Source organism: Odocoileus virginianus, chromosome 15 (assembly GCF_023699985.2).
Source record: "Odocoileus virginianus isolate 20LAN1187 ecotype Illinois chromosome 15, Ovbor_1.2, whole genome shotgun sequence".
Classification (NCBI taxonomy): domain Eukaryota; kingdom Metazoa; phylum Chordata; class Mammalia; order Artiodactyla; family Cervidae; genus Odocoileus; species Odocoileus virginianus.
In genome coordinates this window covers 24,278,752-24,301,173 of record NC_069688.1, presented here as the reverse complement: position 1 = coordinate 24,301,173, position 22,422 = coordinate 24,278,752, and the positions used below count along the sequence as shown (strand labels likewise).

Sequence of the window (22,422 nt, the reverse complement as noted above, 5' to 3'; positions counted from 1 at the left end):
AAACAGAACACAACCTATCCCTTCTTGGAGACTTCATCTATATTGGCAGAAGAAAGTCTCTGAGAAATTCTGCAGTAAATTCTTCTCTAACTTTGTTAAAGAATGTGTCTAACAGCTTCTTAGACACATTTAATCAAAGAACCCATTCCTCACATAACATCTATTAATGTCTGTTGAAATGATTGCATGGAATTACAGTACATGGTATTCTGGATCAATCCTATTTAAGGTCTGGAATTTGCTCAAAAGATTCCATACTTAATACTGTTAACCCTGCTTTCAACTGGTTCTGGCTTTATAGTCTGAATTTAGGGGATCCAAGAATAATTCTGACGGGATCCATTGAGTCTGCTGCTAAAAGAAGTGCTGGAAAAACTGACCTGATAGGATCCAGTGACGAGTGTTTTAATTCCTTTTGTTCTATAAGGGGAGACAGACAGTCACTCACTGAATGGAAGTGGAAAAATGGCACTAACTTGGGAGTGGAATGGGAAGGGTTAGATCATTTCTGACCTCAGGGTATTGTCAGCCACCAGCTGGCTTCAGGCAACTGACTGAGTCCGCAGCATGGAAACAGGGCGGTTACCATTTCAGGCTACCCATTCACAAAACCCTTGCTGAGGGCCAGTGGGGTTGGGGATCCATTGCATCTTCTCCTTACACCCATTTTCTTGGCACAAAAGTGATATTTACTCAATAACATTTGTGTCTGTGGAACTGTGACCACCCAGAAGAGTTATATTTTAAAAACTCTCATAAAAGGCATTTGTCATATAATAAGAAATATATATTTTATCTTTGCCCCAAGTTTCTGACAGAGTGCTCCTAAAACTCTTGTAATTTCCTAAATGATGGGGGAATAGGAGTGTCTTTGGTTATAATATTTAGTCTTCCCTGACACCAGAAAGGGCTTCCCTTGTGGCTCAGTTGGTAAAGAAGCCGCCTGCAATGTGGGACACCAGAAAGGAGATCAAGCCAGTCAATCCTAAAGGAAATCAATCCTGAATATTCACTGAAAGGACTGATGCTAAAGCTGAAGCTGCAATACTTTGGCCACCTGATACAAAGAGCCCACTCACTGGAAAAGACCTTGATATTGGGAAAAATTGAAGGCAGGAGGAGAAGGGGACAACAGGATGAGAAGGTTGTAGGGCATCACAGACTCCATGGACATGACTTTGAGCAAACTCTGGGAGTTAGAGAAGGACAGGGAAGCCTGGTGTGCTATAGTCCATGGGTTCGCAAAGAGTTGGACATGACTTAGCGACTGAACAACAATGACACAAGAATTTCTAAGATTCTTGAAATGTCCTGAGTGATGAGTGTGTCTTTTTTTTTTTTAAATGTTAATGAGGTGATGAGTGGCTGGGTTGGTTACCAGGAAAATCAAGTCTTAGCTAAAGGGTTGGACTTTTAGCCTCACACTCCCACCCCCTGACTGCACACCTCTATGTGGGAGAGGGCACAGCCAAGCATGGAGTACAGCGTGACAAAATTTAATTCTGTGGATTGGTATCAGCAGCTTTAAAAAAAACAACAACTATTATTTACTTTTTGGCCATGCTGCACAGCATGCAGGATCTTAGTTCCCTGGTCAGGGATTGAACCCTTGCCCCCTGCAGTGGAAGCATGGAGTCTTGACCATTGAACCATCAGGAAAGTCTCTCTGCAGTTGTTGAAGAACCTTTACTAAAATGTATTGTGAGAGTAATGTGGCAGGAGCATCTTTGGTTTTGAAGGCTGCAGATGCAAGAGTCTGTTTGGATTTATCCATGACCCATGGCTCACTATAGGGCAGCCCAGGTGGTGCTATTGGTAGAGAACCTGCCTGCCAGTGCAGGAGTTGTCAGAGATGTGGGTTCCACCCCTGGTTCTGGAAGATCTCTTAGAGGAGGAAATGGTAACCCATTCCAGCATTCTTGCCTGGAGAATCCCATGGACACAGGAGCCTGGCAGGCTATAGTCCATAGGGCTGCAAAGAGTCGGACAAGACTGAAGTGACTTAGCAGGCACACACACCTCACTATTAAACTGTGGACAAAGAATGTCACCCGCTGTATCAGTAAACAGCCATCAAGCCATCAGCCACTGCAGCCATCCCCTCCTCCACTCCCAGCGGATTCAGGATGGAGAAAATGAGGATTCTGTATAGTTAAGATTGTTGGTTGGGGAAAAAAACGCACAACCTAAAAGTAGAGAAATCATGTTTTATTTGGTAGACAAAACTGAGGACTTAAGCCCAGGACACAGCATCTCACCTCTGAGAGACTGCTCTGAAGAGGTAAGGGAGGAACACAATATAAAGGACTTTTTGCAACAAAGACAATAAATCAGAACATTAAAAGATTACTGTTGATTAAGGAAAACCCGTCATCTCAAGTTAAGGAATTTAATGCCTTTCTCTATATGGGAAGATGCAGGAGTCAGGACTCATTGAAATCATTCCTTTGGTGTGCACCTCAGCTGTCTGGGATCTGTAGTCTCGCCCTGAGTCTCCTCAGGGCGCCCTGCTGTGGGGGTTGTCGGCTGCAGCCTTGATGACTGGCTTCCTGTTTCTATGCTGAGCTCCCTCAGGCTCACCATCAGGCTAGCTGCAGTGTGACGACTTGATGGCCGTAAGATTCTTTTTTTTTTTTTTTTAACTGATAAGGCAGGCAACATTTTTTTTTTCCTTAATGATAAGGTATATATCTACATATCCAAGGAATCATTCAAAGAACCCAGACTCTTGCATCTTCCCATACAAAGAAAAAATGCTAACTTCATTGACTTGAGATGTCTATTTTTCTTTAATTAACAGTGAAGTTTTGATGTTCCCACCACCTCATTTCTTGCAAAAACTCCTAAATGTCCTGATTCCCTCTTACCTCTTCAGAAAGCCCCTTGGAACTATCTACTGGGCCTAAGTCCTCAGAAAGTCTGTTGAATAAAATGTAATTCTCAGCTTTCTGGGTGAGCATTTTTTTTAGTCGACAGATCACAGAAAACTATACTTAATCCAGACACAAAGCAGGGTGTTCCTGAGGGAACAGCCAGGCTTGTGAACTGGATAAAAGCCATGTAAGATCTGTTTACCCTGAGAAGACAGACTGCCCAACTGCCTCTAGAAACACCAGCGGAGCACTCCAGGTGAAGCACCTGATGTGCTTCATATGCATGCCACGTGGAAATGCCTTCATGACTTCAGCATAGTCACCTGCTGACTCTGCCCATCACCTGAACCATGGTAAATGTTGTTGTTAAGGGGGTCACTTTTGCCTAGGCACCTCAAATAAGCTTGTTGTTGTTGTTTAGTTGACTATGCCAAAGCCTTTGACTGTGTGGATCACAATAAACTGTGGAAAATTCTGAAAGAGATGGGAATACCAGACCACCTGACCTGCCTCTTGAAAAACCTGTATGCAGGTCAGGAAGCAGCAGTTAGAGCTGGACATGGAACAACAGACTGGTTCCAAATAGGAAAAGGAGTACGTCAAGGTTGTATACTGTCACCCTGCTTATTTAACTTATATGCAGAGTACATCATCAGAAACGCTGGGCTGGAGGAAGCACAAGCTGGAATCAAGATTACTGGGAGAAATATCAATAATCTCAGATATGCAAACGACACCACCCTTATAGCAGAAAGTGAAGAGGAACTAAAGAGCCTCTTGAAAGTGAAAGAGGAGAGTGAAAAAGTTGGCTTAAAACTCAACATCCAGAAAACTAAGATCATGGCATCTGGTCCCATCACTTCATGGCAAATAGATGGGAAAACAGTGGCTGACTTTATTTTTCTGGGCTCCAAAATCACTGCAGATGGTGGTTGCAGCCATGAAATTGAAAGACACTTACTCCTTGGAAGGAAAGTTATGACCAACCTAGACAGCATATTAAAAAGCAGAGACATTACTTTGCCAACAAAAGTCCATCTAGTCAAGGCTATGGTTTTTCCAGTGGTCATGTATGGATGTGAGAGCTGGACTCTAAAGAAAGCTGAGTGCTGAAGAATTGATCCTTTTGAACTGTGGTGTTGTTGAAGACTCTTGAAAGTCCCTTGGACTGCAAGGAGATCCAACCAGTCCATCCTAAAGGAGATCAGTCCTGGGTGTTCATTGGAAGGACTGATGTTGAAGCTGAAACTCCAATACTTTGGTCACCTGATGTGGAGAGCTGACTCATTGAAAAGACCTTGATGCTGGGAAAGATTGAGGGCAGGAGGAGAAGGGGACGACAGAGGATGAGATGGTTGTATGGCATCACTGACTCAATGGACATGGGTTTGGGTGGACTCTGGGGGTTGGTGATGGACAGGGAGGCCTGGCATTCTGCAGTTCATGGGGTCGCAAAGAGTTGGACACGACTGAGTGACTGAACTGAACTGAACTGTTGTTTAGTTGCTGAGTCATGTTCAACTCTTGTGCAACGCCATGGACTGTAGCCTGCCAGGCTCCTCTGTCCATGGGATTTCCCAGGCAAGAATACTGGAGTGGGTTGCCCTTTCCTTCTCCAGGGGGTCTTCCCCACCCAGGAATTGAACCCACATCTCTTGGTACCTCATATAAACTTAGTGATGTATAATCAAGCAAGAATCTGGAATTTGCTTTCTTAGCTTCCCCTCATGGGTCTTGCAGATGCTTATAAAAACATTAGATTAATTAGCAAGAGAATGGGGAGAGGCAGAGGAAAGAGTCAAGGGACTGGTCTTAGAAGTATTAAACTTTAACATTGTTATTAAGAAATAAGGTGAATAAAGGAAATATTCATGGAGTAAAACAAAGACAAAAGAAAAAGAAGAGCCATGGAATTCATCTCAGCCAGGTGGAAAGCTTTAGATGGTTATTTTAAAATGGGTTGCATAAATCTGACATTGATGGGTGTATTTTATTTTTAAAAAAACTTTTTAGTTTGTGTGGGGGTGTAGCTGATTAGCAACATTGTGATAGTTTCAAGTGAGCAGCAGAGTAACTCAGCCATACACATGCATGTATCCAATTTCCCCTATACTCACCTCCCATTGAGGCTGAAAGTGAAAATTTTAGTTTCTCAGTTGTGTCTGATTCTTTGTAAACTCATGGATTGTAGCCACCAGTCTCCTCAGTCCATGGAATTCTCCAGGCAAGAATATTGGAGTGGGTTGCCATTTTCTTCTCCAACATTGATGGGTTTAAAACAGAGGTCTTACCACTGTGCTCTCAAAGGTTGGCCAGGCCAGTGAGACACCCAATTAGGTCAGCTCTGTTTACCCCAGTTTGGAGACATTTTAAAAGCTGGAAAGCAAAGTTTATAATGAAAAACCTGGCCTGCAACCACTTCATGCAAATCTCAGGCAGATTAGTTAAGATAAAGATTGACAGAAGGGCCAATGTCGATAGGCTCAACTCCCTTCACTGGGGACCCAAAGCCTAATACACAAGAATGGTAAAGTATGTCAGAGGATGGAGAAGAGAACTTTGCAAGTCTTTGACATGGGAGACCTATGCACTAAGTACCAAACATTTTGGTGAAACGCTGTCTCTTGGGCCACTTAGTGGAGTGAATGAAGAAACGTGGGTGCTGATAGAATTATGATGACCAGAATGTTTAAATGGGTTTATGTAAAGAAGTTGTGTCTCCTTTACCTTCCATAGCGTTTAGTCTAGTGGTGGTCTTGCCAGTGTGAGTCTTAGAAGGTCAAGGAGACACTCCTTAGTGCAGTTGCAAGCAAATTAGGGAGCTAGGAGCATAGATCCCTGAAAGGTTGGAATGGCAGAGGATCAGCAGCCAAGTGTTGAGGCTGCAGTGATTCATTAAACATGGACAGCTGGTATCACTCTTAGGGGAAGATATCCTAAGAGATGAGGACACAGGTAAGTGTAACTGTGGGCTTAGAGGTCAGCAGGTACTGGATAGAAGTTATATATCAGGTCTTAAGAAATGAAATGTGTGTGTGTGTGTGTGTGTGTGTGTTGGAAGGCAGTTGGCAGGATGGATGTGAAACCAAACAGGACCCTGTGTGTGTCTGTTGCAGGCAGCTGGCAGGATGGATGTGAAACCAAACAGAACCCTGTGTGTGGGTGTGTGGGTGTCGGAGGGCAGTTGGCAGGATGGATGTGAAACCAAATTTGACCCTGTGGGCTCCTGGGCACAGAGGCCTTTCTGTGTCCCCTACTGCTAGCTTGTAGGTAATAGGCTTCAGCTTCCATGACCTTCCCTGAGTTTCAAAGAGTAGGTTCAGTTACTAATCAGGGAAGGGAGGGGAGGAGGAGACAAGGGAGGAACAGTCAAGAATCAGTACTGCAGCCTTGGGAGTCTTGGTTCTGCCTCAGAGAATACATGACAATATCTTTAAACTCTTCTATAGAACTAAACCCTAAATGGGTTGATGAAGCATTCTTCATTCCAAGGAAGGTCACAGTTTGAGCATCCTGAGAACCACAGAAACTCATCAGGAGACCACCTGAGGCCAGATTAAAGGAGTGCTTACCCCACGCACACACACTGAACCTTATCAGGAACCCCACCTTTGAAGCATTGCTATAAAACTCTTCACCAAATACTCCCACCCCCCACCCCGGTGGGACACACAGGTTTTGAGGGCACAAGTCTACTGTGCCCCTCTTTGCCTGAGGAATCTATAAAGCTATTATTTACCATTTCACCCCAAAATCTGTCTCTCAGATTTGATTTGCACAGAAGCTAAGTTTTCAGCATCAGAGGGAACCACACTGGAACTTGGGTCAGTGAGGCAGACAAATCCGCTGGCCCCACATAGTGGCAAGGGTACAGAGTGGCACCAGACAATTTTAATACCCTGACAGACGTGTCACTGGCAGGTGTAGTGGAGGAAATAGATCTGTGCCTCCCCCCTTCCAAGTTCTCGACTGGGACCCCTGTAACAAAAGACAGATCAACAAGAGAAAAGCATACAAATTTATTTGACACAACTTTTATGGGACACAGAAGTTTTCATAAGGTAATGAGGACCCAAAGAAACAATTAAACCTGCAAACTTTTATGCTAGGTTTGATGAAGAGTGGAATGCTGGGGAAAGATGTGATGGGACAGAGGTTATGAGGTAAGGGGAGTAAACTGGCCAAAGCTTAGCAAGGCTTGCTCATGAAGGTTCATCTCTGTGTCCTTTCATCTTTGGAAGATAAGGATGCTCTTTCCTCTGGGTATAGAGAGGGCAGGTCTCATGTGAGGGTTTTATGACCTGTTTCAGGGGAAGGTCAGAAAGTTTTTCCATTACATACTGTTTCTCAAATTCCATTAGCTTAACATACTCCTCATGCCAAGCTGCCATATTTTGGGGTAGCCCCAGGCACAGCATGAATATTGAATGAATAAATGAAAAAACACGCCTGCAATGTGGGAGATCTGGGTTCAATCCCTGGGTTGGGGAGATCCCCTGGAGGAGAGGATGGCAACCCACTCTAGCATTCTTGCCTGGAGAATCCCATGGACAGAGGAGCCTGGTGGGCTACAGTCTGTGGGGTCGCAAAGAGTCAGACGTGACTGAGCAACTAAGCACAACAGAGATGCTGAGAAGGGGATGGGAGAGGAAGGAGCAGCCCCTGTCCTGGGTGTGCATCCTCTTGACATTGCCAGTTGGCTTGACTCTGTCTTGACCCTGCCTCCGTCGGTCCCTCCCTGGGTCACCTCTCACCTCCTCGCTGGCCGCATGGCGCATGGCCAGCTGCACACGTTCCAGAAACACAGCGTGACTCCGTGTTACGATTGCACATTACAGCCCGGGCCTCTCCTCCAGCATCCAACCTACCTTACCTGTTCCTCGCTCCCGCTGCTGCAGCTGCTGACTACCTGACTTTCCCGAAGCTTCCGCCTTGACCTGAGGTGGGGAGTGGACTAGAAAAGTGTACTAAGCCCTCTGGAACCTGGTTTTTGTAGCCTCCATCGTTCAGGTGTCTTCAGTGGGCGAGGGACACGTTCAATAAGAAGTCAGTCACCACGATACACACAGACCCAGGTGTCCATGAAAAGACATTTTCAATGCCATCTTTATTTTAACACAAGAGCAACAGAGTGAACAGACAAGGAGATATATTTCAGTGAAGGCGTACAGCTTTAAATGTGACTCTAAAATTATTTGACAGTCTGGTCTCACCCCTTGAATCTGGGCCCTGGGACTCTTGGACCAATAGAATATGGCAGCGTTCACAGCACATTTGTGCCAGCTGCTGGGTCCAGGCCTTTGCCTTCCTGTTGTTTGGAACCCAGCCACTGTGCTCTGAGGCAGCCAAGCAGCTCACAGGCCACAGGTAGGTGTTCTGGCCGACAGCCTCACATGAGGCCCCAGTAGACGGCCAGTATCAACCACAGGTGTGAGTGAGTGTGTCCTTACCTGGTGTGGGCTCCCAGGCTTGTGAGCTGTCCTAGCTGATAACTGTGGGAGCAGTTAAATATAAAGTCATTGAGCCTTGCCCAGACTGCCTGAACTAAATAAACCTCTGTTGTTTTCAGTCACTAAATGTGGGGATAGCTTATTTACTTTATTTATTCATTCATTCATTTCTTTCCATGCTGCATAACTTGCGGGATCTTAGTTCTCTTACCAGGGATGGAACCTGGCCCCCAGCAGTGAAAGCGCCAAGTCCTAACCACTGGACTACCAGGGATTTCCCTGGGGATGGTTTATTACAACTGCAATATATTACTAATTCAGAAAGCAATCAACAAGTACCAAAGAGATGAAAGAGTGAGAAAGTATAAATGGCTAGAATGTTTCTTCTTTTTTCCGCCCCCCTCCTTTATAAATGGGAAGGGAGAAAGAATAATGAAGACTTTTGAAGAGGGGATAGGACAAGAAGGAAAGATAACAAAGTGCTAAATGATACCTTTCAAAATAGACACAATTAAAAAGGGTTAGGAGAAGTCATTGAACTTATTTAAGAAGAAACACCTGCTACCCCAGGCCCCTGTGTTCAGAGATGTTACACATTTTTTCTATTGCAAGAAAATTTAAATAATTATAAGCAAGGCACAAAGAAAAGTATTGTAAATTTAGAGTAACAATTGTAGAATAAAGCCAAATTATAAATTCTCTCTCTGGAATTTTTTTCCCACACTACCAGTCGATTTTCTGGTTCTCTGCGTGCCAACTTAAGGAGAAAAACCCAAAACAGTTTTTCTTTACTATTCATACAAAAATTTCTAATACTGGATGTATGGATTTTCCCGTGTCTGGTGTTTTCACTGTAAGCATGTTTGTCACACGCTGCCTAGTGTAGCCAAAACTAAATTAAATAAATGAAATTTTAAAAAATTCATTCAATTTGAGGCTTAACTGTAATACACCCATGGTCTTTCTCCCCCATCATCTCTTAATTAGCAAGTGGGTAACCAAAGCCTCAAAATTAATTATAAGAAAAAGTTACAGCAGAGATAAAGTTTTCAACGAACTATAACAACCTGAATAAGACAGAATGACACTTCTGACCACTTCAGTGCCATTTCTAAGAGCATCAATTCATCCATTTATTCCGAAAGCATTTACTTCCACCTGTTGACTGTTGGATGCTGGGACTACAAAGATGAATGAGACACAGAGCCTGACCTTACATAAGGTACTGTTTGGCATATAGAATCAGCTTCAAAAACAATCTAATACCTATCATGTCAGAGGAGAGAGAAGAAAAAGAGTTGGCCTGCTCAGAGGAGCTGCAGAATGCTCTCAAGGAGGTGATTTTGGAAGGATCTGAAGGATGACTTGCTCACAGGAGGATGGACTGCAGGGAGTGGGAGGAGCCCAGCAAAGGCACAAATGTGGGGGACTTGTTCTTCCATACTGCTGGTGTGAAGGACATGTTCTCACTCAAAGCATTGAACAAGTATTTGAATGCTAGGCTTGAGCGCTGCTGCTGCTGCTAAGTCACTTCAGTCGTGTCCGACTCTGTGCCACCCCATAGACGGCAGCCCACCAGGCTCCCCCATCCCTGGGATTCTCCAGGCAAGACTGGAGTGGGTTGCCATTTCCTTCTCCAATGCATGAAAGTGAAAAGTGAAAGTGAAGTCGCTCAGTCGTGTCCGACTCTTAGCGACCGCATGGACTGCAGCCCACCAGGCTCCTCCGTCCATGGGATTTTCCAGGCAAAAGTACTGGAGTGGGTTGACATCGCCTTCTCCGAGGCTTGAGCGCTAGAAGTCATTAACCAAAGACTAGGGCACACTTAGGGAGGATGCACCACGTTAAGTTTGAAGGAACTGGCACAGGTGAAAAAGAGGGGAAGAAGTATAGGAAAGAGTTCTAGGAGGAAAACGTGGTGGTAAATGATGTCCTTCCATGGGACACCTAGCATGGATCAGGCCCTGCTTAAAGGGCTTTGTGCATACTATGACATTTAAATACACACTATAGGGCTTCCCTGGTGGTCCAGTGGTTGAGAATTCGCCTGGCAGTGCAGAGGACACTGGTTCCATCCCTGGTCTGGAAAGATCCCATATGTTGCAGAGCAAGTAAGCCCATGTGCCACAACTACTGAGCCTGTGCTCTAGAGCCCGGCATTGCAGCTACTGAGCCCACCCGCCCCAGGGCCCGAGCTCAGCAGCAGCAGAAGCCACCACAGTGAGAGGCCTGCACACAGCAACTAGAGAGAAGCTCCCACTCACCGCAACTGGAGAAAAGCACATGCAGCAAGGAAGACCCAGCACAGCCAAAATAAATAAATCTTAAAAAAAAAAAAAATACATGTTGTTGTCTCCTGGGCAACAAAAGAATAAAACTCATCAGGTAAATAACATCCCCATGGTCTTCTACTTGGTAAGTGGATAACCTGGCCTGGTTATCTAGTTAGAATGCCCTTTCTTGTAACCCCTATGCTCACTGTCTTCCCAGCTGTTCAGAGAACTATCGGTTTTACGTGATGACTGAAAGAAATCACAGGTCTGGTAGATATGTCTCAGGCAGAGAATTGATACTGGCCAAAGAACCCTGGGAATAATAATGCAAATGGGTAAGTTTGTGAAACAGTAATAATTCTATTTCTAGATGTACTTTATTACCAGATTATTTATCGTGCCATTTACTAAATGGGGTGTAGGATTTCACGGGGCTTAACTGGGTTGAAGTTATCCAGACATCAGTAACCCACATCAAAACCAGGACGAATCAAGAAGTAATTCGAGTTTTCTGACGTTCTTGCCTCAACAATCTAGAATCTAGGGCACTATTCTAAGATGATCCTCCTCCTTTTTGGTTCGAAAGATTTCTCTTTTCGTGATTTTTCTGGTCGAGAAGGCTGTCTGGCCACGCTGCGGCTCTTGGCGAGCAGGTGATTACTGATCACTAGTGTTTTCTGGGCGAGACAGTTGCGCTAACCCCCTCCCCTTCCCCCGCCCCCTCCTCCTCCCAGTCTGGAAAGGTGCAGGATCCGCTAAACCGTGCATCGCACAGCGGCGGCCGGAGCAGACGCGGGATGGTAGCGCGTCCCCAGTAGAGCAAAGGGGGGCAGCGAGAGAGCCTGGGGAAGGTACGGGCGGGGAGTCGGGGTGCAGACACCGCCGGGAAAGATCAGAGGGTCCATTGGGCGGGGGAGGCCTCAGTGGCCGAGTTGCAGGTGTGGACGAGGCTGCCCCAGGCCCACCCTTTGCAGCCGAGGGGGCGGGGAGCCGGGCCCTCGGGGAGGGAGACTGCAGACGGGGCGCGATCCCCAGGCGCTCGCTCGTCCCCCTTTCTCAAGGACCCGGGGGACGGGGCCCTCGCCCGGGGGCCCGCCCTGCCGGCGCCAGCACCGCAGCGCCCGCGGCGGCCGCCACTGCGGCGCACTGCCGGCCGCCAGGGGGCGGGAGCTGCGCCGCGAACAATGGCCGTGCTCGGCCGCGGGCCGGCGAGAGGAGGAAGGGAGGGAGGGTCGGTGCCGGGCGCGCGGCGCAGGTCCGCGGGGGTTCGGGGGCGCGCGTGCGCGCGTGCCGGGCGGGCTAGGGGCGCGGGAGCGGCTGCGTCGGCGGGGGCGCGCGGCGCGGGCCCGGGAGGGCGCGGCGGGAGCGCCCGAAAGGCGGGCGGAGGCGGGGGGCGGGGAACCCGAGGGGTGGAAGCTGGCGGCGGCGGCGGCGGCGGCGGCCGAGCGGGGTCAGTTCTCTGTAGTGTTTGCCAATGTTGGAGTCGTCTGCAAAGTGTCCCCGGCGAGAAGGTAAATACCCTCGTTGGGGGCGTGCGGGAGGCCCCGACTTCCGCCCCGCCGGCGGAGGAGACAGAGGGCGCTGGGGAGCCCTGCGGGTCCGCGGCGCGCGGCGAACCCCGAGAAGCGCGGCCCCTTGGCGGCCTCCCCTCCCCCGCGCCTTCCCTCCCTCCTCGGGCCCTCTCGGGGCGGGAGGGGGAGGGGAGGAGGATGGCGGGGGGCAGGGAGCCGGGGAGGAGGTGAATGAATTGGGGGGGGGGCGAGTGTGGAGGGGGTGGGACAACACAGGTGTCCAGAGGGGAGGAGCCGGGAGGGAGGTGAGGAGGCCGGCACGAATGGATTGAGGGGGGCCGGTGGGTGAGGGGGAGCAGGGGCCCGGGAGGTGGGGGTCGTGGGGGGGCCCGGGGAGTGTGGGAACGGCCGGAAGAGGGGACTGCGGGAAAGGCGACGGTGCGGGAGGGGGAGGGGGAGGGTCCCTGCGGAGGGGAGGGGAGACCGAGGGGGGGGCCATCCTTGGAGGGTCTGCCGGGAAGGGGCCCGGGGGGCGCGGGAGGAGCGGCGGGGCGGGGCGGGGGCGCGCCGGGGGCCGGCGGTGGTGGCTATTTCTGTATAATGGGCAAGTGATGAAGACGTAAGGCTCCGAAATGGGGAAGGTAGGTGGGGCCGAGGGGGGCAGAATGTATCCTATGACACGCAACTTGTGCCGTGGCTCCTACGAACTACTGCGGTGAGGGCTCGGCTCAGAGGGCTGGTTGGCAGCTAGTGACCTTGCCGAGGTGAAGGGAGTTGGGCGGAGAGACAAAGATCGGTTACAGAATCCACCCGGCGAGGACGGAGCCTCCCGTTCTCGGGGGAGAGCCGGGCACTGTGTGGATTGGGTCCAGGGGGGTGTTCCGCAGAGGCGATCGGGGAAACGCTTCAGCTGGGATCCTTCTGGAGAGGGGGCGGGGATAATGGCCTTGGGATCTGAAAGTCCCTGGAAATATGTGCAGAATTTTGCACTTGCGGAGAATTTTCTTTGGAAAGGATCTTTACTTGGCGTGACACGTTTCCCGCCCCCCCCCTTCCCCAAAAGGTTTAAATCTCCTTGGGTAGAGAAGGACCATTCAATTAGCGGAAGATAGTAAAGGATTTTAAGTTGGGTGGTTCCTGCAGAAAAGATGAGATGATCTTTTAAAGGTGTTTAACTGTTAGCTGAAAACCTTCAATTTTAATGTTTGATTTCACGATTTTCGGGAACTTTGAGTATTAATCACTTTTTCTGATGCATCCTTATGTTTTAAGAAAGCATGAGGAATATTTGAAATCAAAACTGTGATGGGCACGCGGGATAATAGTAACCTTGTAGGAGAAAAGATTGCAGCATTGCTCCTGGAGTCTATTTCTTCTCTGTCCTTGCTTTCTCAAGATGATTCACACATACCACGGTGTACTGAGCTGCAGTAGGAAAAAAGAAAAAATCTTGTTTAATAAAACCATCAAAATCCAGATACTCTGCATCTCGATTGTTTTGTAATTTGGCAGGTTTTTAATTTTTCAGTTTGTATTTTATTGCAAACCAGAGATAACACATACCACTTGAAGTGTAAATTTGCTGCATTTTGCAGCAGACCTATATTAAATTTGTGAAACTTAAAACAAACTTTGTGACGTCTACGGTTTTGTCCTGCTACGTTTTCAACTTAAGGCACCGGTTGCCACATTCCATTCCATGGCAGTGTAGTTTGAAATTTATTCCTAAGTGATCATTAGTTGGTAGGACATGGTTCAGATTTCTTCACCCATCAGTAAAATTTTCTTCAAAAATCTGTGTTTTGTATTTGTGAAAATGTTGCTGTATAATCCAGGTTTGCACTGTTAACTTCAGATAGACTGCCATGTAATTTTTAAGTTACATTTTTTTATTTGGAAATAATTTCAAGTTTATGGAAAAATACCAAGAATAAGAATAATGCAAAGAATATTCTTGTAACCTTAACTCAGAGTCACCTGTTACCATTTTACAGTTTATCATTTACTTTCTTTTTGTCACACACGTGTTTTTTTCCTAGACCACTTGAGGATAAGTTACATACACCATAGTTCTTTACTCTGACATAATTCAGCCTGGAAGACCATGTAAATTTCACATTTTGGCTTACTTGTCATGCTTGGAATAAAATTCTAGGAAGGAGAGGCTTGGTCTGGTTTTCAACAAAGAATAAGACTATCAAAAGTATCTAAGCTGCTTAACAGTTATTAGTATACAAACAGCATAGAAAGTGAGGTTGAGTGGTTTTTCTGTATTAGAATCAGGTTCTGGAAGTTATAATTGGCCAATGTGTTGAGTTTTTTTTCCTCTGTAGTTAACCTCCTCTTTACATGTATTCCTCTGTCTTCTTTTCTTTTGTACACTTTGAGCACTGGATATCGGATCATTTATGTGTACAGATCATAATAAAAGTCTAGATATTGCAAAATTGAGTTTTGTTGTTATTAGACTGAATAGTGGAGACATGCATGCTGTCATCAGATCACATCTAGATATATTCATGCCTTTTCTAGATACTCAAGAAAAGATTAGGTGTGTGTATAGAGTTCATAATAATTATAATTTATATTTTTGTGTCATCGATTTTGAGTAAATTCCTCAATTTCTATATAGGATCCTTGCCATTATTGTTTTAGAGATCAGGCCATTTGTTATAGGAATATTTTTAAGGAGCTGAGTCTTTATTTATAATTTAACATAATGGAGGGAAGGGGACTTGGAACCAGACAAAACTGAGTTTTAATCCTAGTGATGTGACCATGGAGAAGTGACCCAACTTCTAGAAAAATGGGGATATCACCTACATCCCAAGGTGATGAGGATTAAATGAGGTAATATAAATATGGCAAAATAGGGTACCTGATATTTAAAATTGGTGTCTGATAACTATTTCCTTTTTTATTTGGCTGGTAGTATGTATGTGGGTGCTTTCCCCTGGAATGGATCATGGAGTGAGACTTCTCTAGACTATATCATAGATTCTTTGTTGTTGTTTAGTCGCTCAGTTGTGTCTGACTCTTGCAACCCCATGGACTGTAGCCTGCTAGGCTCCTCTGTCGGTGGGATTCTCCAGGCAAAAATACTGAAGTGGGTTGCCCTGCCCTCCTCCAGGGGATCTTTCCAGGGATCGAACCCAGGTCTCCTGCATTGGCAGGTGGATTCTTTACCACTGAGCCACCTCGGAAGCCTTCATAGTCTCTTGGGCACTGTTAAAATATGTACTAAATTGTTCTGTTTTCTTACAGAAAAATAGTTATTTGTGGTGCTTTTGAAAAGAAATGAAAAACTTTTTTAAAAACACTTTTTAAGAAGCCCATGAAATTTTTAGAGTAAGAAGCTTTGAGTTGCTATTTCGTTTTGTAGTGGTTTGGAATCTAAAAATGGGAATAGTAAATGTTTTGCTTTTCATATTGTCAGATAAGACATTAAAGTGAGGGTTGCCTGTCGGTTGTAGGATAGGTGTCAATATAAGATGTTGTATAGATATAATAATTTAATAATGCCATTTTATAAAGCAGGATTTAATTATTGAGGATTTAACAGATTTAATTTTGCACAGCTTTCAATTAGTCAGATGAGCAGAATGTAATTCATAATACACACAGTGAGTGATAACAGCAGTACATTTCAGATTCTTGCTGGACCTTTAATTCTTCTCGAGTGGGAGGTCCTCTCCAGTTAGTGGTGCCTTGTCTCCATAAATCGTCCTGCCTGTTTTCATTTAGTAATCTGGAATCTGGAACTGCATGTCCTAATGTGCCTGACAGGGTATCACTCTAGGGCATTTTTGGGACACGTGAATAGGTTTCTCTAAAAGTACATAGTTGTAACTGGAATGAATGGTAGCTGGAAACCTTGACAGATGAAGGGAAGGTGGATTTTATGAAGCTGTAGGCAGTATAAAATGCTCTGTATTTTATTGATATGACTTGATATTTTTATCAGATTCTTTTAAATATAGGACAGTAGATGTGACATGTCTTTAAAGAAGAAATGAAGTTTAAAGAGATGTGCTATGGTGGACGTTCCAGATTGTCCATGGAATAGTTGAAATCTTTATATTGGTATAAATCTAGTATAACTTGTTTGTGAAAAAAAGTTAAGTTCAGAGTTTTTATCCTGTGACTTCCCAGAGTGCTGTTACAGACAGATTGGCTTCATGTTTTACTTTAAACAGGTCTTTATAATTGTGAAGGAAAAGCTTACAGAATTTTTTAAATTGTATGGTTCGTTTTGAGTGAATAGGTGCTTTTGTTTTTGCTTCTTCACAAAACTGCCTTTTGTATATCAGAAGATTAGAACTTCCCCTGTATTTTATTGTGCCTGTTTCTCAGGATCAGCCACCAGTGTTGCCAAACTAATGTTGAAGAAACACATGCAGGTCTATAGATAAGCATTTTTAACTTTTAGAGGCATACATGAAATAAAAACAAAATGAGATTTTTTTAACTTTGGTAAATTCTTATTAAATAATGTTAAATTCTGGGAAGCAAGGGATATTAGATCACTGAGATGCTTTTAGTAGTTAATTCGTATTTTAATGTCCAAATGAACTTTTTTTGTTTAAAAAAAGAAATTGGTTTGGTTTGTAGTTTTACATATTGGTGGTGTATTTTAACACCATTTCACTAATGCTATAATTTTTAATGATTTTCTCTTGAATAAAATATAAATGTTTGAGTTTCATAATTTACCACTTTCTAGCATTAATTATTTATTCCTGTTGAACAGGGAATTGATTTTTTTGGGTTTGCCTAAATATATTAGTTAACACCTAAAGCATCATAGAATTATAGAACTTTAGAGTTGACCAGAACTGTCTTACTTTCTGCCACATAACAAATTATGCCAGGAATTAATAATTTAAAACAGCAAATATTTATCATCCCCGTTTCTGTGAGTTAGAAATCTGGGTGCAGCTTGGCTGGGTGCCTGTGGCTCAAGGTTTCCTAGGAGGTTGCAGGAGAGCTGTTTCTGGGGCTGTGATCTCATCTGAAGGCTTGACTAGGGGAAGATCTGCTTCTGAGTCATTCATGAAACTCTTGGCAGGATTCAGTTTCTTGCAGTATCTTGGACCAAACCTCAGTTTCTTTTGGGCTGTTGGCCCAAGGTGTCCCTCAGTTCTTTGCCACGTAGGTCTGTTTACAGGACAGCTTAGAACGTGGCAGCTGGCTTTCCACAGAGCAAACAGGTGAGAGAAGGAGAGCAGGTGACATGCAGGAGGGTAATGATGGTCTTTTTATAACTCAGTCTTGGAAATGGTAGCTTGTTATTGCTGCTTTCCTCTATTCATTAGAGGCTGCCTACCAGAGGACTTGGATTTACTTTCTAAAAATTAAAAAAGAAGAAAATAGAAGCAAGAGAAAGAACTCTTAAGATGCACAAAGTAATTTACCAAGGCTCAAAAGGTGATCTCCTGAAGAGCTTGGACTAAAATGCAAATTCACTGGTACTCAGACCTTGTGCTATTTCTAACAACATGCAGTTCTCTTGAGAAATATAAAAGCTGACATAGACGCTGAGGTCATTATTATAAGAAATATTTGAAAACTTTCAGAGTCATTTTGAATTGACTCTAGTTTGTCATCTTGAAAAAATGGTAGTCTAATATATACATATATACACACATGCATGTTCATATGGTGTCTGTATATACATATCTCAAGAACCTTTGCTTCAGAGGGAAAGTTCAGTATTAAAACTTTTTAGTATAAAAGTTTCTACACAAGTGATTGAATTTAACTTTTGCTGTATATAAAAGTTGTGATAATTTTTTGGGGGGACTGTAGATAATTTTTTGTTTAACTTCTAGCATTACAAGATCCATTTATTTATAAGTTTGGGTTTTCCTGCCCTTCATTGCTATCTTTCTTTTGGGTCATGGGAGTTGTGGGATCTTGTTTGATCCCTAGTAGTGAAACTATCGAACCGTGGCCCCTGTAGTGGAAGCACGGAGTCTTAACCCCTGGACTGCCAGGAGAGTCCCTGATATCTATTTTTAAGTTAAGTGTAGAAGAGATTTGCCACATGAAAACAATACAGCCATCGCAAGGAGTTCAGACCCATAAGGAAACAAATCCAAATGTAAGAATGGGATGTGTCACAGTGGTGATTTTCTTTTTGAAAATGTTATATAAAATTTTAATATGCATGCAGTTTTTCTGTAATGATATTAAAGCCAGAAACAGGAAGAAAAAACTAGGTAGCTTTACCATGTGCTCTTCTCCATTCCACCTAAGAGAGTATGTATGTTATGTCTTCAGGCTTAATTTATCTTATAGAGGATGGGAACAAAGCTATTTAAAACCTTACTGGAGCAAGGGAAGTATATATTAAATATTAATCTGAAACTTTTAGATTGTTTTAACAGCTTCACTTGTGCTGAAATTGTTGTAAACTCTAGAACCAGAAGAGACTTTGTTTAGCCTAGATCTGCTCTATCCAGTATGGTAGCTACTCGCCACGTGTGGTTAAGTTTAAATAACAGTAAAGGAAGTTTAAAATTTATTTTCTGATTTGTTTTAGCCACATTTCAAGTGTTCAGTAGCCACATGTGGCTATCAGTTTGGACAGTGAAGATCTAGAATATGTTTATCATCGTAGAAGTTTCTACGCTGATCTAGATCTGCTCCATTATATATTTGATTTTGGTCACGAACATGTGTTTAAAGTGCTAATCATTGTGATCACCAACTAAGTTGAACTTTTATTTCTTCATTTTCGTTTTCTAGTTTTTGGAGCCGTGAGGGATACAGCACTTTGGTCAATATTGTTTTAACATGCTTCAGATAAATCAGGTGAGTGTGTGTTAAGGCATGTCACTCTTATATGGTGCTTGGGCCATAAATCGCAGTGCATTTTAACTCAGCTTTTCTATAACCACAACCTTACCACCACTTTATAGAGCAATTACATACTATATATTTGTCATAGGGAGACTGCAGGGCAGGTTATATAAGAATTAGAGCAATAGTCCTGAACGCTGGTAAATTTTGAACAGCAGAAGGGTTGTCTGTTCTTTCTGATGTCACATCCCTCCAGGACTTGGTGTATTCAGGAGTCATGGTCTAGCTTCAGTAGGTGGCAGTTCTGCAGATTGGAAGCACTTCTAGTGACAAATCTTGTGAAGTCATTGTATCAGTGCTTTAAAAAAAGATTCCTTTTTCTGGGGTGCTGGAGAATGCTAAAAGGAAGTACTCTGCTAAATAAACTATAGCATATAATGCCTTAGACTCACTGTAAGAAATAGTTTTCTTAGGTCTTGGCATTTCTCCAAGAACTTTATACATTTAATCTTACCCTTCCTGAACAAAAAAGGGTATTGTATCATAACTGTAATTTTAGAAAATTACTTTTTTTCACATTTGCAAATCAAGAGAGGAGTAATTAATTTGACTGCAAGAAGAAATTGCATGTTTTTTGTGATTTGAGGGAGTAATACATGACCTCCCGGCTAATCCCCGCTCCATGAAGTTCACCTTGCCTAAGAAATCTCCAGTTCCCCTGCCTCACGTACCATTTCTGAGTCAGTGACTTCTAAGTTTATACCTCGTTGAGACCTCTTTTCTGAGCTCCAGACTTAAGGAGCAGTTACCAACTTGATCTCTTAGTGTGGATATTTCTGCATCTTGGACTTAAATGTGTGCCTAGGAAACAGTCTAAATGCTTCAGTGAAACTAGACTCTTTCAGGTCCTAGATTAAGCATGGTTGTTCCTGCTTTCTCTCCCTGGACCTCTTCTCACTCTCCCCCCACCCGCCTCTTGCCCTGTGCTCCGTTCAGTTGACTCACAGGCCTGGGATGTGCTCTCATAACACCCTGCCCTTTTATTTAATGACACTCTGACATTTGAAATTCTATTCAAGTAGGTAATGTTAATTAATATCTGTCTTCCTTGTTACTTTGTTTACTGCTGAATCCCCAGGTCCTAGAACAGTTCTTACTGTCTGTGCTGTGTACGTTATTTGCAGGATGAGTGGGTGAATGGTGCTAGGGTTGCCACTAAAGCAAGGAGATCTCCATTCTCATCAACAGTAACCACAGTTGTGTTGTAAGTTTTGGTATTGTATGATGCTGCTTCACGCAGATGCCATTAATGTAAATCTCTCCCTTATGCACAGTTGAGCTTTGATTTTCTCCTTGAATTAGGCAGTTTTCTTGTGTAGCAAATACGCTTTCCTCAAAGACGTTACTCACGCAGGCTAAAGGGAATGGACTGTGCTTAATGCTTCCCGTGCCTTCAGGGTTGCTGTCAAGTCCCACTGGCTGTGTTGATGGCGCTTTATGGGATGTGACTGACAAACTACACTGTCGGTGCGAAGTTCCCCCTAAGTGACTGTGTGGATGCTGCTGTTAATTATATGGGTGCAATAATTCTACCATAGATAGGTAGAAGTTGTCATTTGTTCTACGTCAGACCACATCATTGAAAATTATGGTTTATGGGTCAGTCCTAATGAGGATTTACTAGCCCTCAATGCTGCTGGTCGTGTTGAGCCAGGCCTTGCAGACAACAACTAGGCAACATTCTGCATGGCCACAGCAGTTCCTGCACTTTGGCTAGAAATTGTCCACAGTGCCAGGAGATAGACATGCTTTGCTTGTAACAAATAAGGATTTCTCAGCTCGCTTCAGGACCCTCTCATTGTTGATTAAGTTTTATCCTCCCAAACTGTTCAAGTCTGAGAGAAAAAACTAAACCTAATTTGGATTAGTAGAAGTTATAGAGAACACTTCCTCTTTGGCCAAACCTAAAGTCACATTGAATTTTTAAACTTACAAGCGATTTTTGTTTTATTATTTTTATGGTGACTGCTTTCGCATTAGAGAGTTCGCAAGATAAATGTGAAAAGGCATGAAAAGGCAATTGAAGCTGGCACCTTGCAGCAGTTGAGATTTTTCACTTTGTGATTTTCAGTAGTATCTTTAGGATTAGTAGATAAATTTTTATTTGGGAGGTCTTTTGTTTCTTAAAATGCCTGATTAGTACTAGCAAATTATTCCATATGTGTTCCTAGAACTAATTAAAAACTAGAGTATTGAATACTGAGTTACTTGGTATCCTCTTTGATATTGTATCTAGCTGACATTATTGTTAGGGAATATAGGAATGTACCATGTTCTGCCATAATGATACTTCTGCCTTTAAATTGTTCTTCTCATTTTTACTTTAACCTTAAAAGTGTGTGTTCTTATCCATTTGCAACTCATGCAGAAAAATTAGGTAGTATAGATATGTAAAAAGGAAAAAAAATCACCAATAATTTCATTATTCTTTTACAGAAATAATCACTGCTAACATTTTGGGGTGTATACTTCTAAATTTTTTTCTATGCAGGTATGTTTTTATGTGAATATTATTTTAAAAAACTGGGATTATGTAATACATAATACTCTGAAGTGATTTAATCCATAGTTTGAAAGTACTGAAATTTATTTAATCAAATCCTTATTGTTGGACAGATTTTTATATTATAGTTAATGCCACCATGAATATTTTTTTATATACACCTGTGTTCCTTTGTCCATTATTTTCTTGCAATTAATTATTAGAAATGGAAATACTATTCAAAGGAATATGCAGATTTTAAAGATATTTGATGCATAAATACCAAATATACAAAATTATATCTATTAGAAGTTTATCAGAATGCCTGTTTCCTTATTTCTGTGACAAATTTTCTGTCTCTGTCAATCTGTCTGACAAAAAGTGATATTTTAATTTGAATTTCTATGATTTGCTTATATTCTTCTGTGTTTTGGCTTTTGTGAATTGCTTATATGTTTTCACTGGCATCTTTATATTTTTATTTGTAAAAATTCTTTGGATTATATCCCCTTCAGAATTTTTTAAGTCAGTCATTAGTTTATTTTTTTTCATTCACTGTACTAAGAGTTTGGATCTTTCTTCCTGATGATTAATTACTAGCCCTTAGGGCTTACTGGTGGCTCAGATGGTAAAGAATCTGCCTGTGATGCAGGGGACCCAGGTTTGATCTGTGGGTTGGGAAGATCCTCTCGAGAAGAACATGGCAACACACTCCAGTGTTCTTGCCTGGAGAATTCCATGGACAGAGGAGCCTGGTGAGCTATAGTCCATGGGGTTGGGAATAGTCGGACATGACTGAGTAACTAACCCTTTTACTTTGAGGGAAAGGAAACTGTTTGAACATTAAGTTGCAGCAAATATAAATTGAGAAGCCACATGTGCTGTGCAATGATACTTGAAAATTAGTGACCGAAACAGGGCAAATGTTTTTGGATTAGTTGGCGAGGCACACCTGACTGGGCAGTGTGT

General features: G+C 43.4%; 1 protein-coding gene and 1 long non-coding RNA gene across 13 annotated transcripts in view; one reads left to right on the top strand and one right to left on the bottom strand.

The window, feature by feature from the left end:
- Positions 1–11,228: 11,228 nt before the first annotated feature.
- The window catches only part of STAU2 (staufen double-stranded RNA binding protein 2), a 293,835-nt gene continuing 282,641 nt past the window's right edge, over positions 11,229–22,422 (top strand). For 2 of the 12 annotated variants that reach the window (XM_070477163.1, XM_070477165.1), the window contains exons 1-3: positions 11,983–12,107; positions 18,858–18,923; positions 21,408–21,462. Coding sequence is in view for 6 of the 12 variants with exons in the window: in XM_070477173.1 (XP_070333274.1) it covers positions 18,906–18,923 (18 nt within the window). In the remaining 6 variants the exon portion in view is untranslated. Of the gene's footprint in view, positions 11,250–11,336; positions 11,448–11,982; positions 12,108–12,204; positions 12,335–12,723; positions 12,749–18,857; positions 18,924–21,407; positions 21,463–22,422 lie in introns of those variants that run through there. The other 10 variants (XM_070477174.1, XM_070477173.1, XM_070477170.1 and 7 more) reach the window with 10 other exon arrangements.
- LOC139038460 (uncharacterized) overlaps positions 13,224–22,422 on the bottom strand; it is a 42,835-nt gene continuing 33,636 nt past the window's right edge. The window contains exon 3 of the long non-coding RNA XR_011491462.1: positions 13,224–13,532. This is a non-coding gene — a long non-coding RNA (uncharacterized lncRNA). The remainder of the gene's footprint in view (positions 13,533–22,422) is intronic.